Source organism: Passer montanus, unplaced genomic scaffold (genome assembly GCF_014805655.1).
Source record: "Passer montanus isolate IOZ18808 unplaced genomic scaffold, ASM1480565v1 scaffold32, whole genome shotgun sequence".
NCBI classification, from domain to species: Eukaryota; Metazoa; Chordata; class Aves; order Passeriformes; family Passeridae; genus Passer; species Passer montanus.
In genome coordinates this window covers 8,252,716-8,269,525 of record NW_024367930.1, presented here as the reverse complement: position 1 = coordinate 8,269,525, position 16,810 = coordinate 8,252,716, and the positions used below count along the sequence as shown (strand labels likewise).

At 38.5% G+C, this 16,810-nt stretch overlaps 1 protein-coding gene across 2 annotated transcripts in view; it reads right to left on the bottom strand.

The window, feature by feature from the left end:
• Window positions 1-204: 204 nt before the first annotated feature.
• Window positions 205-16,810, bottom strand: part of TBX20 (T-box transcription factor 20) — a 39,780-nt gene continuing 23,174 nt past the window's right edge. The window contains exons 7-9 of one of the 2 annotated variants that reach the window (XM_039715229.1): window positions 10,113-10,222; window positions 5,661-5,879; window positions 205-4,345 (exon numbers count right to left, since the gene is read on the bottom strand). In XM_039715229.1, coding sequence (XP_039571163.1) covers window positions 4,332-4,345; window positions 5,661-5,879; window positions 10,113-10,222 — 343 coding nt within the window. In that variant the 3' untranslated portion in view covers window positions 205-4,331. Of the gene's footprint in view, window positions 5,880-10,112; window positions 10,223-16,810 lie in introns of both variants that reach the window. The other variant, XM_039715228.1, reaches the window with a different exon arrangement.

Sequence of the window (16,810 nt, the reverse complement as noted above, 5' to 3'; positions counted from 1 at the left end):
TACAATTGTATTTAACTACAGTACAACTATCACTCCATATGAATCTAAGACTTAGACCACCTTTTGTAGATGAGCAGCCCTAGCAAATTTTGTGTACTATCAGAAACATCTGTGACTGGTTCCACTGCCCTCAGCAACTTGGTTAGAGGAAAAAAAAAACAGAAGCAGAAAGATTTGGCTAAATAAGAATGATATATCAAAACACCCAATATTTTAATGAAAGAAACTGAATATCCACACATTTGCACTTCTGTACAGTTTTTGTGATATATATATAATTTTAAGCTGTTTACAAATAACATTTAATGCTTCAAATATTACATAATGTTGATATTATATTTCTAGCAGAAATAAATATATTGCACTTAAAAAGAAACTTTTCATTAGATGTTGCTTCATAGTTTATGTTCACAACTTTTTTTTCCATAAAAAGATTTCCCTCTACCCCCACCCCATACACACAAACACACACTTCAGTACATGGTGAATGTGCTCACGCAATGCAATATAAACAACAAAGTCAACACAGCAAACAGAAGAACTGTGGTACATTCTGTTAAAGAGGCTACATCCAGTTTTTTTACCTTCCTTGTTTTTAAACCAAATCTTTCCTCATGTTTCTGAAGGTACAATTAAAAAGAAAAAGATTGTTTAAATGTGCTAAAGGTAAAATACAGCAAACTGTATTTTTTGTCCTTAAACTATCATAAAAAGTTACTTCAGAGCTTATTTAATTCACTGCTTAGTTTTTTCTTAAAAAGATAAAATAAAGAAAAGAAGTTGTCATCTGATAATCTAGAGATTATATGCAAGGACATTTGATTACAGAGTAATACATAAATCCTCTGGCCAGTAAGTAGGTGGTTAGTAAAGAAACCACATCTCCTGCAGCAGAAATGCTCTGTAAATAATAGTGAGAATAAAATCTCACTAAAATTAAAATTAATTTTGCAGTGAGTGTTCATCCCCCTGCAGATGATGAGTATACGTACTGTGGCCACAACTTCCTCAAGGCAAGAAGCCATAAGTGTTACACTGATCTCACTATTGCTTTTACCCTTATCTAGGAGTAAATGACCACAATTTATATTGACTTACACTTTTGGAAATTATCCCAAGGTTTTGCAAAAGTTTTTGTTGATACATCTGTTTCTGTACAGTACACACATATAAAGAGGATGTACTACATAATGAAGTTGCCAGCCCAAATGCTTTTCAGTTAAAAAAGGATCCTTTTCAAGTGCCAGTTAGTGTTTGCTGGATGTTGGAAATGGCAACATCTTCTTACATGTGTACATGTTGATGCAGTGTCCCGGCCTCCATGGGTAAAACTGTCTGGGAGAAATTCTGCAATTGCATTCTGAAGGTTGTGATACCAAGCATGTTAGCTACCACACAACTTATCATCCTTGGACTCGTGAGGAAGCATTTCCATTAGGAACTCTACCTTTATCTACTTGGTCTATGCTTGTTGTTCTGTTTGCACCCAGAAGAGTACGACTGAAACCCAGTGGCATTGATTTGCTATCTTTGACAGTGCCTCAGGCCACACAAAGCAATGCTGCAAACCAAAGACATAAATTAAAAATGGGAGGGTTTATGTTTAGATTCTCAGGGCTCCAAAAGTAGAAGAAAAAATATTCGGACAAATACATCCAAATCAGTTTTGTTAATATATGGGATGCTTTTGTTGAATTAAAGACTGGAGGGTGTTGACAATCTATGGATAAAATGGTAATACAGGAAAAACGCAAAAATACTTGGAACACTTCCAAGTAAAATCTTATCATTCTCTTTGAAAAGCATATTCAGGCATGTTCTCTCCACTCTTCTTAAAAAAAGGCAAACAGCTCTCCCCCCCCAAAAAACCCCAAACAAAATCAAACAACATAAACCAGCTCCATTTTTCTGAGCCAAGAAAAAAGCTCATAAAGGTGAAGAGCACTTCTCATGGGATATAAAACGTGAATTGTATTTGGAAAATAAATTTTAGATTGTATTTGGCATTCCTAGCCCATCTACCAACAACAGATGTTATGTCCTGAAAATGATGCAATTTTGACAGCAGTACGGCAAGTCCCTAAATAAATTACTGGGCTATTGTCAAACTGGTGGAGTAGTGGAGACAATTTTTTTTTTTTTTCAGCAAAAGTGATTTCACTCCTTAACCAATTAATAACAAATTCACATTCATTTTCTTCCAGTTGTGAGTTCAGTGCTAAAACTGATTTGTACTTGGGTTTTAATCTTTCCCGTACTGTTCCTATATTGTTGCTGTCATTTAAGTCACTCTTCCTACTGCCAGACTTTATTTTGAGATGACAATGTGGAATGAAATCCTGCTTCCATTACAGTCAATAAATTTCCACTTGACTTCAGTAGGGTAGAAATTTTATTCCTGGAATCACTCCCATGCTTCCCCAGGCCTACAGGAAGGTGAGAGGGACATGGAGCAGAAACACTGCTGAGGTGGCAAGACCTCTTCACTGGACATCCTATGGCCTGTGTGAACTTAATCCCTTTAACCTCAAATCTCTGCAACAGGTTTTGTAGGTAGGACTGTGAGGGCAAAGAAGAGGAAGTGAGGAATGGACATACCTATTGATCTTATTCCTGGGGGAACCTGTCACAAGCTGCCTTCATTCCCTTGCTTGGGACCTGCCTGTGATTCTGCATTAGTGGGAAACCCAAAGGGTTTCTGCTGCAAAGGAATTAAACCATCAGAGAGAAGCACAAGGAGGGATGAGCCCACTGAGAGAGACTTGGTCTGACTGGAAAAATCAAGCTGTGGGTTTTGACAGACAATTCTGCATCATCTGTAATACAAAATTCATCAGAAAGAATTTGGAAGAGGCCTTGGCTTTATCATGTTTTTGTATCAAGACAGCCTACTGCCATGTTATTTCAGATATGAATCACAATTCATTTGTAGTGGAAAGCCCTTTTCTTTCATTTAATTTTTTTTTGGTAAGTTGTCAAAATCCAGTTTCATTCTCCACAAAGAGCCTGGAGAATTTTCTCTGAAACAGTATAAGGGGCATTTCTGCATGCCAAATATTGGTGTTCTCAGAGCAGAGACTGGGACAGAGCTGAAAAGATTGTGCAGTTTGTTCTCTGAATTTGGTTCATGAAGGAAGGTGATGTATGAGCAGCCTTTATGTCACATGTTGACCATTCCTAAATCAGCCCACCTGTTTCAAACTTGTTTCTGGAGTCATGTAAAAGTAGCCTACTTACTTGACCCTTTCCTGATGGAAGTATCAGCAGTAAAATTACTGGCTTGAGTTCTGAACCTAACCGTATTCCCTGAACTCCAGATAAGTTAATGAAGCTGCAGAAGGAACCAGGTAAAAGAAACAGAATTTCCCCACAGGCTTTAGTGCATCCTAGGGTCTTCGTACAACTCTAACAGAAGTGAAACACTGAAGAGCAAACTTTCTTCCAAACCTCTTCTATAATTATTGTTTCTGCAGAGCCATGTTTACTTGAAGAATTACATTCTTGTAGGTTCAGTATCACTTAATTTCCTGAAAAATAGGGCGTTCATCTGGAAACCAGTTATAAGTAGGCACAATCTTGCAACATGCCCTTTTCCTATGAATCTGATAGACTACAACAAAATCTAATATTTGGGTACACCAAGACAAATTCAGTGTCTGATTCTGAGCCATTTAAATACTGCAGAGCTTGACCTGTTATATTAATTTATGGAACTCCTTGTAGCAGGTCTGAATTGTAAATAAATTTTCATTTTTATTTACACACAGAGCACAGGAGTTGCAAATGGGCCCAGGTCAGTTTTCATCAGCAGGTCCAACAGTGATTAATGGGAATTAGAGTGATATTGCAGAAAACTTGGTTGAAAAGGTGATTGAAATGGCCAGCTTGAGAAGATTTTTAATTCAGCTACTAGAAAATACATAATGGTGGTCTTTTTCTGTGGGATGCACATGCCTTGCCCTGTACTTTGCAGAGATGGGAGTAGGTGATTCAGTGTACTGCACTCTGCTTTTTACCATGACACCAATACAGAATGGTGAAAAGCAGAGGACAATAAGTCTGTTTTGTGTTCCAGCTCTACAGAGATCTGTAATATATGAGATTACATATTTGCTAGTTCTCTTTTGTCAGTAGATGTATTATTGTCTATAGCTTGGATGCAACTCAACACAGAAACTGCGTCAACTTATTACTTACAGTGGAATCCCAGCTCTTGCCACACAGAAAACCAACATCACACTGGTACTGTTTCCAGTAGTGCAAAGGATTCATGCTAGCTCTCTGCAGACAAGGTCATTATCTTCTTATGCCTCTATAGCTCCTCCATTGCATCAGACACAACATACTAGAAAAGGGGACAGGACTTTGAATGAGCCCCAAATACTAACTGAAAAAAAGTCAGACATGAATAAAAAAAAAAAGACTTTTGTGTGAAGTTCTGTACTGATATTTTTCCAAGGAAACTCCACCATTATAGCGGGACATGAAAAAACTGGTTTTCCTGGCCAAGCTGATGCCTTTTGTAATAACAGCCATAACCAAACCCAACAAAATCAGAACAAGTGGAAAGATACTCCAATGCCACTCATACCAATCCATTAATTATAGTTTGATCCAGAGAGTCTATAGAGTGATCTAGACTGAAATTGGGTTAACTTGGTACACGTGTGCAGCTGGAAACAGGTCTTCAGTGGCACACACAGCAGCAGACAAGCACTGCTTTAAAATTGGGAATCTTGGGTTTCTAATTTTAAGTAACAGATTTTTCCAAATCAAAATTTTTCTTCATTATATCTTAACCGACAGTTAAATTGTTCCTCCTCAGATTTAGGACCAACTTCCTTTTAGACAGAAGGAAAGAATACAGTATTACTATTACAGTCCTGTAACACAGTTCTTTTTTTGGAACCGATAAGTGTTTTGTGAAAGAAACAAAGAAAGAAAGAAAGACTTGTTAATAACGTTCTCTTTGTGATTATAGTAGCAACTAAGAAATACTGGTTTTGGTGAATATATGCCAGTCTTAAAAAGGACAGTGGTCTTCTCCACTTTGTCCTGTTTTCAGCAAATGTGCTGAGATAGCCTAAAACATGCTCAAAGTTATAGCAATACATTTTTCTGTTTAGATGCTCATCAGTCACAAGAAGAGATGAAGATGAGTAAGAGTATTGCCTTTTTTAGAATTCATCTAGCATATGAAAAAAGACCTATAGACAATTAGTTTGTACACTGCTGCTTAAAGATAATCTCTTTCCACTAGGAATAATGCACCTTTGGAACAAGCTGCACGCAACCAAAGGTCCTGGGGACTTTGGGATCCATTTTGGCTGTGTTACACATAGATCTGTGAGCAGCTCCAAGCTGCATGCCCTCTTCTTGTGATCCCTCAAAAGAGGAATCTGTATCCACGATGCATTTTTTTAGCTGGTTTGTCATGAGTTCAGCGCTCCTGCCACAGGCCTTTTGGGAAGGTCCCTTGTATTTTGTCATAGCAAACTTGCACGTTTAAAATCTTGTGTTCCTCTTGCGGTACGTCACTCATACAAACGGTGTCATCACTGCGGAGGAGTGACGCAGTCCTTGGATAGCTGCATAAGGACCCTGCTGAAAGTAATGGTGGTACCTTGGCATGTGGAAGGATGGGAAGGTGGGGCCGCTACCTTGCATGGAGCTGGCTATGGCAGAGGGTGTCAGAGGCATTCCCAGGCGGCTGTACGGAGGCAGAGATCCTTGGATCGGATGAGGAATGGGTGTAGCTATGGATGCAGTGCTGGTACCCAGGGCACTCAGAGACTGTGGATGCTGAAATCCTGGGAAACTGGTTGAAGAAGAAACCCAGGAACTGAGGGACAGGTTATCAGATGTTGTAAAGGCTGACCCTGCAAACAAAGAGAAAGAATACCTAACATTGGCACACGAAGCTGGTAAAGTAGCAAAAAGGGAGAAAATTAGTCCTTCACAGCAAGCCTGATTTCAATGACCAGTTGTCATTGGAAATACTTCCCAAATACTTCAGTCTTTAAAATATTGTTTACTGGTTACTGTCCTTTATCGCTATGTCTTAGACAAATTTCCATTTTCAGAAGCTGGTTGCAGTGGTTTCAACAGTAAAATCAGCTTTGCACATTGAACATTTTATATATTAAACACTGAAGGACCTTGTAATGCTGCCACTAAACACTGAAATATCTACTCTGACATGGAAGCTCACAGTATTACATCCCTGTTTTGAAGACATACTTGTAGATTTTTACATCAGATCCTTAGTGGAACTGCTGTTTTGGGGGTTTTTTCCCAAAATTTCAGTGTGGCAAAAATGCAGAAAAATGTAATTTGCTCTACAAGTTTTCCTTTTTTTTAAATCCCAGTAAAAACTGTCAACACTACATCTTTCCAGTCAAGCTGATTCTTCCCATAATATAGAGCAAAAAATCCTAAAAACATAAATGTTAAAGTATTTGTTGTTTTTCCAACTATGTACAGTAATCTAATAAACAATATCAGTGCTAATTCATAGTAAGAGGTGCAGAATTTGCTCTGAAAGTAATTTCCACAAATCTTCCAACTCTTTAAAATACTTTCTGTTCCCTGATAATTGAAGAATCATTAAAAAAAGAAAAGAAAAATAGTTTCTTAAAATTAGAACTAATTACTTATGTTGACAGTAAAATTTTGGGGAAACAATAATTTGTTTGGATAATTACACATGGTCATTTTCTAATAATTTGATGACTGTGTTGTCCTTCATCTCTCTAGTTCCTAGATGCATCTGGTCACCATCATATGTCTGATTTCTAGAAATGGGCAATACAACTAAATGCTATAAATAAACTCATTGTATTCCCCTTTAAATAATAATTTAACTCTTGTCTCTTATGTATTTTCTTACTTGACCAGCTTTCTTTAGAATTTATAAGAAATTTAGAAAATAAATTTGTTGGAAAGAGTATTTGACAAAATATTATTTCAATTCAGTATTATAAAACATTCTGAGACAAAACATTTTGTAACAGGTGCTAGTTTCATAAATCTAATTCAAGAAGGGAGGTTCATCCAAACTGTAGAATGAAAACATATGAAGACTTCTATCCATCAAGGAAAACTTAATAGAATTAAGTAAAGTAACCAATCATAGCCACATACTCAAACTAAAACTATGAGCAAAAAACAACAGAAATAAAAAGTGTATATTGTTGGGGTTTTTTAAAAAAAAACCATCATAATTTCTTATGGGATATATTCTCAAACAATGAATTATTTTTCCTCTGCTTAATGAAACAAGTAAAACAGGAAAAATAAATTGTGCCAATTTAGCAGTAGAGATAAACTTGAATCAGATCCTGGTCCTACCGCTGAACCAAATCCTAACTGCTGGGAAATTAGAATCCAGAGCCAAACTCCAAGAATTACTCACAGACCACAGCAAAACCCTTGACAAATCAGAGGGTATTTGAGCATTACTGCACTACAGGGAAAGCAGGGTGCAAATCTGGATTTGCCCAGAAGGTTCCATTCCGTTCTGTTCCAGGTGGCTACTATGAATCCTGTGGATGTGTGTGGATGTAGGCACAGAGAAATTATGCATTAAAGAGTTTCCATTGAATTTATATGTTTCCTATTTGTTAGTTCCTTTGGAATTAGACATCTTGTACTGTAGGTTAGCTGCTTCCATCTTTAGATGGCTGAAATTTGCTGAGCAGATAATGCTCTGGGAGGGTGCTGAGGTAATTACCAAGTCTATCACTGCTATTTATTTATTTGTTTTATGCAGAATAAGATAAGTGATTCTTTCTCATGAATGACTGTGAAATTATTGTAGGGCTGGAACACTTCTCCTATAAGGAAAGGCTTAGAGAATTGGGCTTGTGGAGGCTTGAGAAGAGCAGACTTTTGGGACACTGAACTGCAGCCTGTCAGTGCTTAAAGTGGGCCTATGAGAAAGCTGGGAAAAAAATTTTTACCATGATCTGTCACAAGTATGGGCTTTAAAATAAAGTGGATAGGTTCAGACTAGATATAGAAGATAATTTTTTTACTGTGAGGGTGGTGAAACACCAGTTGGTGAAAGACAGGTTGCCCAGAGAGGGGCCGGATGTCCCATCCCAGGAAATATGCAAGGTCAGGTTGGATGGGGCTCTAAGCATCCTGATCTGGTTGAAGATGTCCCTCCCTGCTCACTGAAAGGGGTTTGCACTACATGACCTTTAACAGTCCCTTCCAACACTAACTATCCAATGATTTTCACGAGGAACTTCCTCAAGCATCCTTTCCTGCTCCAACTGATTTGGTCTCCAATTGCAGGTTAGTGCTCCAAATACCACTTTTTCCACCACCAAGGGAATTAGAACTTCTGAGGCAATCAAGTCTCAAAGAGCTTATAACACACACCACCCAGCAATGCATATGTATTTGGCTCTCAACTCTTATTTTTGTGGGGGAACGTCCATCAGTTTTGCATGCAAGGTAATTTTAAAATTCATTGGCAGAAATTAAAATAACTATGGAATTTCATTAAGAACATTGTTTCTCTCCTTGTACCTTTGAGGAGTTTTCCTTATTTAAGGACACTAGACCTAAAGAGAGAGGAAAGGCAGTACCAGTTACTCATTGGTAAGAGCAGTATGATTTACCTTCTGTGCATGTCTCTGGTTGCCCAGAACACTCACATCCCATGTAGCATATGGCTCCCAGATTAGAAAAAAGTTCTTTGCCATGATTCACAATTTTCCTCACTTACTCATTTGCCATATTGCGAGCAAATGCAGAACTGTACCCTTTTATTTCACATAAAATTAATTGTAATAAAGTAGTATATCCCCCCCATGACACCTTTCTAAAGACTCTCTTCTGAAGAGATTTAATGGCCAGCTGTCATACTGCGGTTCACCTGGTTCATTTTGTCACTCCCAAGGGAGGACATCATACCAGGGAGAAATTTAATCTTGAAGAGAAGGTGCTTTGCTCTGAGCACTTCCAGCAATGGAAAATTTAATGCTGTCTTCAGCAATAGCTGGCCGAGGATCTAAGTTGACATGAAGCAAGGTAATTCCCCAGAACTGTGTGAAAGGATGGCATCAGAGCAGGTGAAGTTTCTTCAGAAACTCCATAATCTGATGACCTGCTCTTAGAATAGATGTGTAAAAACAAGCCTACCTAATCACATTTTGCTGAAGAGCAACACATGGTTAAAAATAAGTGTGTTTTCCCTGCACAAGTCCAAAGAGCTCATGACCAGAAAGAATGCTGTTATCTTAGCAGCGCTGTATGAAGTTAGAGGACAAGACAAGGGCACTGCCAGTCGGAAGACAGATAGAACTGCTTTACCTCAAGTGGCTGTGGCATATCAGGCAGGTCACAAAGTCAACAATGCAAACTATAATGCAACACAAGTTTATGCTAGTCAGCAATCCTACAGGAAGGGTTTAAGATCTATTTCCAGTGGTTAATTATGACAGATGCAATTTCTCCAGTAAGTATCCCCGTGAAGATCAAGTCTGTCTTGTTACTAGTTTTGCTACTGCTAACACAGACAAATTGTTTGGTAAAGCATTTAGGGGTAATTGCTTCAGCAATAACAACACCTTTAAGAAACTAAAAGATAACAAACATCATTTTTTTAAGGGAACTACCAAATTTTCTTCCTGAGGAAGAAAAGCGGGTTAACCACAGGCTGGTTGAAGATGGTTAGAACTGTCCTCTGTTCACAGAAGGCTGGAGGGACAGCAAGTGGCACATCTACACAAGTGGTGTGGAGCCCAGCTAGTAAGTCCTGCCAAGAGATGGGGAGTGTTAACTTGTTCTCAGCACCACAGTAATGAAGTTTCCTGGTTTGCAGACATCTTGAAGAGGAAGCAGAACTAATTATCTCCTGATGGCAAAGATTATATGATCATCTCTAGAACTGCCTCCTGAATTGAACCATGCCAGTGCTGTGGGCATATCAGATGTCCCAAAGAGCCAAAAGGTAACAAGTATTCTTCTTCACTGTATGACTTCATGGCATAGAGACACACCAGAGAAATGCTTTAGAGTACTATGGTACTGCCTGTGGTCCTGCTTTTCTCAGTAATAACTGAGTCACCACAGTTTGCATCATGAGCACGTTTTCCTACCTCTGCTTTGTGTTGCCTGGCTGTCATCTCCAAGATCATCTTCTCCTCCATAGGTCCGAATGGGGGATCGAGCATAAGAATGCTTTTGGATAAGGCTCTCCACACTTTCTCTGTAAAAACAAAGAACCTAATATATCAATACCATCCTAAACAGCATCCTATTTTGTTAAGGCAAGTACAGGCCTTTTCCTGTCCAGATCACAGCTTTCTCACACAGGCTCTCCAAACTTACTTAACAAAAGACTTACCTCATAGCATGACATTGGAAATGCCAGATTTGGCCTGCATTTTTTAATATTGCGGATCACCACTTACCAGCTTCTTCAGCAGAGTGAACTTCCTACTGTGCATCCTGGATGTGGTCTCAGACAGTGAATATCAGACCAGAACTCTTCATAAATTTGAAAATGCAAACTCTGCAGTTATTTGTGCTGAGTGATGAGTCTGGGTTCAAAGAGACACCTGTGGTCCAGCTCCTTTCAAACAAGCTTTTGCAGTGCACATGACCACCTCATTTGCTGCTTTTCCCTTTTTGCAGGGGCAAAGACAGGTGTGTCCAGAGACAACTCAGCTCTGACTCTGCTCTCTCAGCATCAGAGTGGAGGGCAGTTTGTAGCAGGAAGTCTGCAGATACTACTGATCTCGTGCCACATCTATTCTGGGAGGTCAGACGTGTCTGCCAGGCCTCTGCCTCGCTGGTAGCACAAATCACTGAAGTCACCCAAACCATTTTTAAATAGAAGGAAGGCATATCTGAACGATAAGCCTTAGTAGTTGGTAAGGAAGATCCAACTTTACACGTTCCAAGCGCATTTCCATGTAAGTAGGTGGCATTATACCAAAGATGAAAATTACCTAGGCACATTTCCAAAATGGCTTTGACGTTCTGTTTAAGGAATCTAAGTAGCAGTAGTTGTTTAAATCTGCTACTTGATGAATGTTTTGTCTGAATTTACCATTTGTCCATTCATACTTGCTAACACCCTTTGCTTAGACAGTGAGCCTGTTCCAGAAATTCCAAGGAAAAATATTTTTCAAGTAACATGATAAATCACAGTGGCACATGTTTTCCTTTCCTACAGAAAGTCCATTATGGTCATTTTGTCCTTGGTCTATCACTGGCATCATTACTTATGCTAGTCTCCTCAGAAAAAAATAAATAAAGAGAGGATCTTATCAAAGTGATTTACTTGTGTCAGGCTTGGAAGTGGACTGAAAGCAATGGCAGTTCCTACATAGAGGATGATATAATTGGATTACTGCCTTTTAAGTGATTGAAAACAGTAGGCATATCAGGGCTATCTTGAAGAAGATTTTCCAAAGAAAAAGACAGATGGCATTGTTTACATTATGTGCTGAATGCCTCTTGAAACATTAGACTTTCTTCTGAAGCAGAATGTAAAATGCAGAGAATTTTACTTGACCAAAAGGACTATTTCATATAAGTACAGCATAACAGAATAACAAATTAGACTGGTGTTGTCTGAGTGATTTAGATACTGGTATATAAACATATTCATAATCCAAGAATTACTAGTCTATCAAGGTCTGAAAAATAAATTTAATACAGGTGATTGTCTGTATTGTCTCTATTGACTTTATTTCCAGTAAGGGTCTGCTTATAACAGCAGATACTACAGCATGTAGTAATATCCTGATGCAACAGAAACAATGCAGGCTGTAGTTTTATCACAGTGGGCCAATTTCACCTCTAAAGCATTGGATCCAATGGTAGCTTGGGGATAAACTCACCCCAATAAATTTACATTTGAATTACCTACAGGGATTTAAAGCTAAATCAAATGCCCACAATTATTGCAGACTAAATTCTTTCCAGATGGGTTTGTATGCTAGACAGAGAACTCTATTATTCTATATGGTTGTCTTCTTTTAAAGGAAAAAGAGAGATGACTTCTTAGTGAACCCTGAATCTGCAAAGTTTGAAACCAGGGAACTATGTGGTAGGTTTATTTATTTATTTTATGCTGTAGTGTTACAGATAGTATTCAAAAGGTTTTGGAAGATTAATCTCGTTCATCAGCACAAGAGGCAAAGGTTTTTATGGCAGAGGGAATGTGGAAACTTGGATCAGGGAAAGCAACTAATCTCACAGAAACAGTTCCTTTTGTGCAGCTGAGATTTAATATTCAAAACTGTATGAGCTTATCTTGACTAACCACGTTGGTTGGTTATGCTATAATCACAAAACACCTACTGAATTTTCATTTTAGAGGTTGAGGCTGTGACTCTCATTGTGAGTGCAAAGCATTGAGATTCACACCAGAATTTAGGCACCTGCCCCCACAGTCTCCAGGTGGCTCCTCTCCTTTCCACATACAACACATACTGCATATAAACCTCCAAACAGACCTACAAAATGCAAAAGGCTGAGCTCACCTAAGTGTGCAAAAGGAAACAGAAAAAAAAAAAAAGCGATGTATTTTCTCCACTCAAAAAGCATATCTCTGAGTTATCCTCCAAGCACTGTTTCTTCTACTTAGAAAAACAAGAGCAGAAGGCTTTCCTTCCCCTTGTGTTTCAAAGGAAAAGGGCGTGGTGGCCTCTGCACCATACTGCAATATTCCATCCTCAGAGAACACCACTTGGAGTCTGGATAGAGAAGACAGCAGTTGCAATTCATTTAACCTATAAAAACATTTGGATTTTCCCACACAGGCTGGAAAGAGGAGACTAACCTACTCCACTCTTTATAGACAGACGTGTCTTAGGACTTGACTCCAACACAGATACGTAGGAAGAAGCAAAACTTTAACAACAAGACTTAAGTGCCTGTGAAATCTAGTTCAAAATGCAGCAGCAAAGCTGGAAATCTGGAACACAGATTCCTTCTTATATCCTTGTTTCCACTGGGTACAAAAGGATATAAACATCAAAATCTTTCTGAAAATTCTCCTTGTGGAAGTATGAACCCTTTAGGTTATCCCAAATATGGTGCTCTGGAGAGTGGATTAATAAAATAATTTTATTTCAAGTCCCAAAATATTACACTAACACTACTAAAAGGGAAATACATTATTACCTCTGGCTTTCTAGTTCTGCATGCAATTTTCAATGTGGTTCCACTTATTTATGAAAATAATTTTGTAAATTACTGAATAATAAATTAATATTTCCCACTTTATGATTCTATGCTTAATTTCAATTTCAGATATTTCAATGTGGTTCCAATGATTTATGGAAATAATTTTGTAAATTACTGAATAATAAATTAATATTTGCCACTTTATGATTCTATGCTTAATTTCAAAAATGGCAAGTGAAGAATATGGTGGAGGTTTTTTTAAAGATGTCTTTGCTTATTTTTCAGCACTGTTCCACAGTAAACATGTTGTCTGAAGAACAAAGTGACTTCCAGTAACTCAATACTCAACTTCTGTCCTGTTTCTTTGTTTGAGATCAGAGACTTGCTATCTAATACTGGGACCTAACAATTTTTACCTTTTAATTGTGTAAGAACTCCACAGTTTCTTTATTAGCAATAAATTAGCATTAAACCTTGTTCTGAGAGAGATCACAAGCTGCCAACTGAATAAAGGAAAGATGTCTTCTTTCTGTTAAATGTTTTTGTGTGGTCTACCAACAAGTTCCATCTTCCATGCTGTTCTTCAACTCACATATCTTGGAAATACCCACAGGAGGGGAAAAGCATGCACATACAAACAATGTATTACTATGATTAAGTTATGCAATGTGTACAACTGGATAATTAGTAGGAGATGACAGGCTGGAGAAAAGCAAGTTAGGGACTGAGAAAAAGGATCCATGTGCCAAATGAAAAGGGAAAAACTAAGCTCGTATTGGCAAGCACACCACAGGGAAGATGTGAGGAAGGACAAATGTGAAGAGAGATAACAGGAAAAGGAACTCAGGCTGATCCCAATAATCTGCATTCCGACAGAAGCACACTTTTAGTCCTGTCAATAAACCTTATTATGAATGAAGCACTTGTCTTCTTAGTCCAAGAAATAAAACAGCAAAATTTGAACCTGGAATCAAAGTATGTGAAAGGCTGAAAGAATTCATCAATTATAAAGGGTTTAGGGTGAACAGGAAACATTTGCTATTCTGCAGGTTCTAACCTCTTGATTAAACATTTCGCTCTTGCCTCTGCTGGCAAGCGATTCCAAAAATGAAACTTCTGGCTAGGGATGCTTTATGTCATAGAGTTCCAAGCTGAGTCTTTGGCCTTGTTTAGCTAACAGTGCCCTGTATGTACAGAGTAGCCTCGAAGGACTATAAGATGTGAAAATCCTGATGTTACTGACAAATGATTCACTAACACTTTACAGACCAAACCCAAGATTTGCCATGGATTTGAGCTAGGAGAGGGCAGAGAACAGAGTTGGCTTGGTAAGTAGCTGAGGCTCTGTATGAGGGTGCTCACTTTCTTTTGCTGTCAACCCAGATTACAGACATTCTCTCAGGAGATGATGAAGTCCCAGATTACCCTAAACAGGATCTTTAATCAAGGTGAAGGAACAGGGCTTCTTTGTAGGTGGGAGCAGGCATCTCTGATGTAATTTTTTCTGCTCCTTTTGCTGTTTCTCTACTTCAGCTGTGCATGCACAGCAGCGTGGTGATCACCACGGCCCTGATTCTGAATTTGGCAGAAAGGAGATGGGAAACCTACCTTCTCCCTTTAGGACAAAAATCCTTAGGACAAGATATTTAGGGTTGGTGAAGGTGACAAGAAAGCTGATTCAGGAGTAGCTTGCTGGAACCAGGACATCACTATCTATCTCAGATCTATACCATGGCTACAAAGAGGGTGAAGTTTGATGTAAGGGGCAGCCATCCCTTGCAGTGGAAGCCAGGATCAAGCTTCTTTGAAGACAACATGCTAAAGTCAAACTGTGGTGAGAAAGAGCAAGTGGCTGAGCCAGGCACTCTGAATTTATGTCTTCTGCACAAGTTACTGTTTCAGGAATGGCTACAAGAGGTAAAAAATTAGAGCAGAGCTAAGAAGCCTCTTATTATTAACTGGGGTTTTTTTACCCCTTGCTATCCAAGGGCTAGATATGCAGAAAGGTAAGGATATTCCCAGAATCTGCTCCCTGTTCCTGCTGTCATGGGATTTGCTTTTTTCTACTTTTTTTCCTTGTTCTTTGCAAGGAAAGGCAATGTCAATTTAAAAAAAGAAGGAAAATAATAAAATAGTAAAACTAACAATTGTGTTTTGCTTGACCATTCCAACAAAAAGAAAAATACAGAACAGAACAGGATATAAAGTGTATGAATTATCAGTTTGCAGCCTGAATGGCTTCTTTAGTTCTGCATTTCAAAGGTTTCCTTTTTTTTTGTAGCTGCCAGTTAGTATGTTTGGAAGAAAGCCCAGATAACAGAAGATGTCAGAAGTGAGGTGAGGTGAAGACAGATGGAATAAATGGGCTGAGAAGGCACAAAAATAAACTTGTCGGAAGTCACACTGTAGTAGGACTTTTTTAAGGGAAAAGATGACTAATTTGTCCAAGACGCAAGTGCTAAAAACAAGCCTCTAAAAAAAAAAACAACCCCAAAACAACAAAATAACCTAACCAATGAATACCCCCCCAAAAAAAACAAGAAAAACCACTCACCTCCTGAAAAACCAAAATGACATTAAGTGCTAAAAACAAGCCTCTAAAAAAAAAAAAACCCAACCCAAAACCAACAAAATAACCTAACCAATGAATAAACCCCCCCCCAAAAAAAAAAAAAAACAAGAAAAACCACTCACCTCCCGAAAAACCAAAATGACATAGAGCAAATAGATTTCTGTACAGCATCTATGAGTGAAGAACTTATGCTGTCAGAACTACTGTTGAGATATCACTCAGCCTTTATGTTCCTGTGGCTTTTATTTGCTACTTTACATATGCACATACATATAGATGTATCAATTTTCTACATATACTTGCTCCTACTGGTAGATAGAGGCTGTGACCACAGAAACATAGTTCAGGTTGTGGATGGTCCATGGGATGGACCAAATCCTTGAGCAAACACAACAAAGTAGTTCTGTTTCACTGCTTAGGTTAGAACTGAACCAACCAGGGACAAAAGGCCTACAGGCTACAGTAGCTCTTGTGACCTGGCCCAAAAACTAATCCCAAGTTAAAAGCCTACAGGCTACAGTAGCTCTTGTGACCTGGCCCAAAAACTAATCCCGAGTTAATCAAAAACTAATCACTTTCACACAGAGTCCAAACTGCTGGGCAAGTGTTGGATGGATGCATTACTGCAAGAATTTATACAAGAAGGAAGGGAAATGAGTCTTAAATTAGGAAAAATGTAGGGTTTGATGACTGTAGAATAGCAAGTGTACCTCCGCAATGATGTCTACTGTCACCCTCTCAGTCAAAATTGTAGATGAGCTGTAATATGCATGGATGTGACAAAGCCTAGCTGAAGCCATGGCATGGGAAAAGTAATGACATTTATGAAGAAGGGTCATGAAGTTATTAACACGCTCACACCACTTCTCTCAATTGCAAATAAAAATGAGAAAACTATCTTACATAGCCAGCCCCATGGAGCTCCACTTCATCCAGGGGAGTAACCATTTCTTTCTGACTGTAACCAGATGATGAGAGGTGACTACAGAGATGTCCTGTGAAATTGTAGGGGGAAGTCCCTGGAAAACTTTCTCTGGAGTGGAAACCATAGGTCTAATTTGACATCATCCCCACCTGTTATGC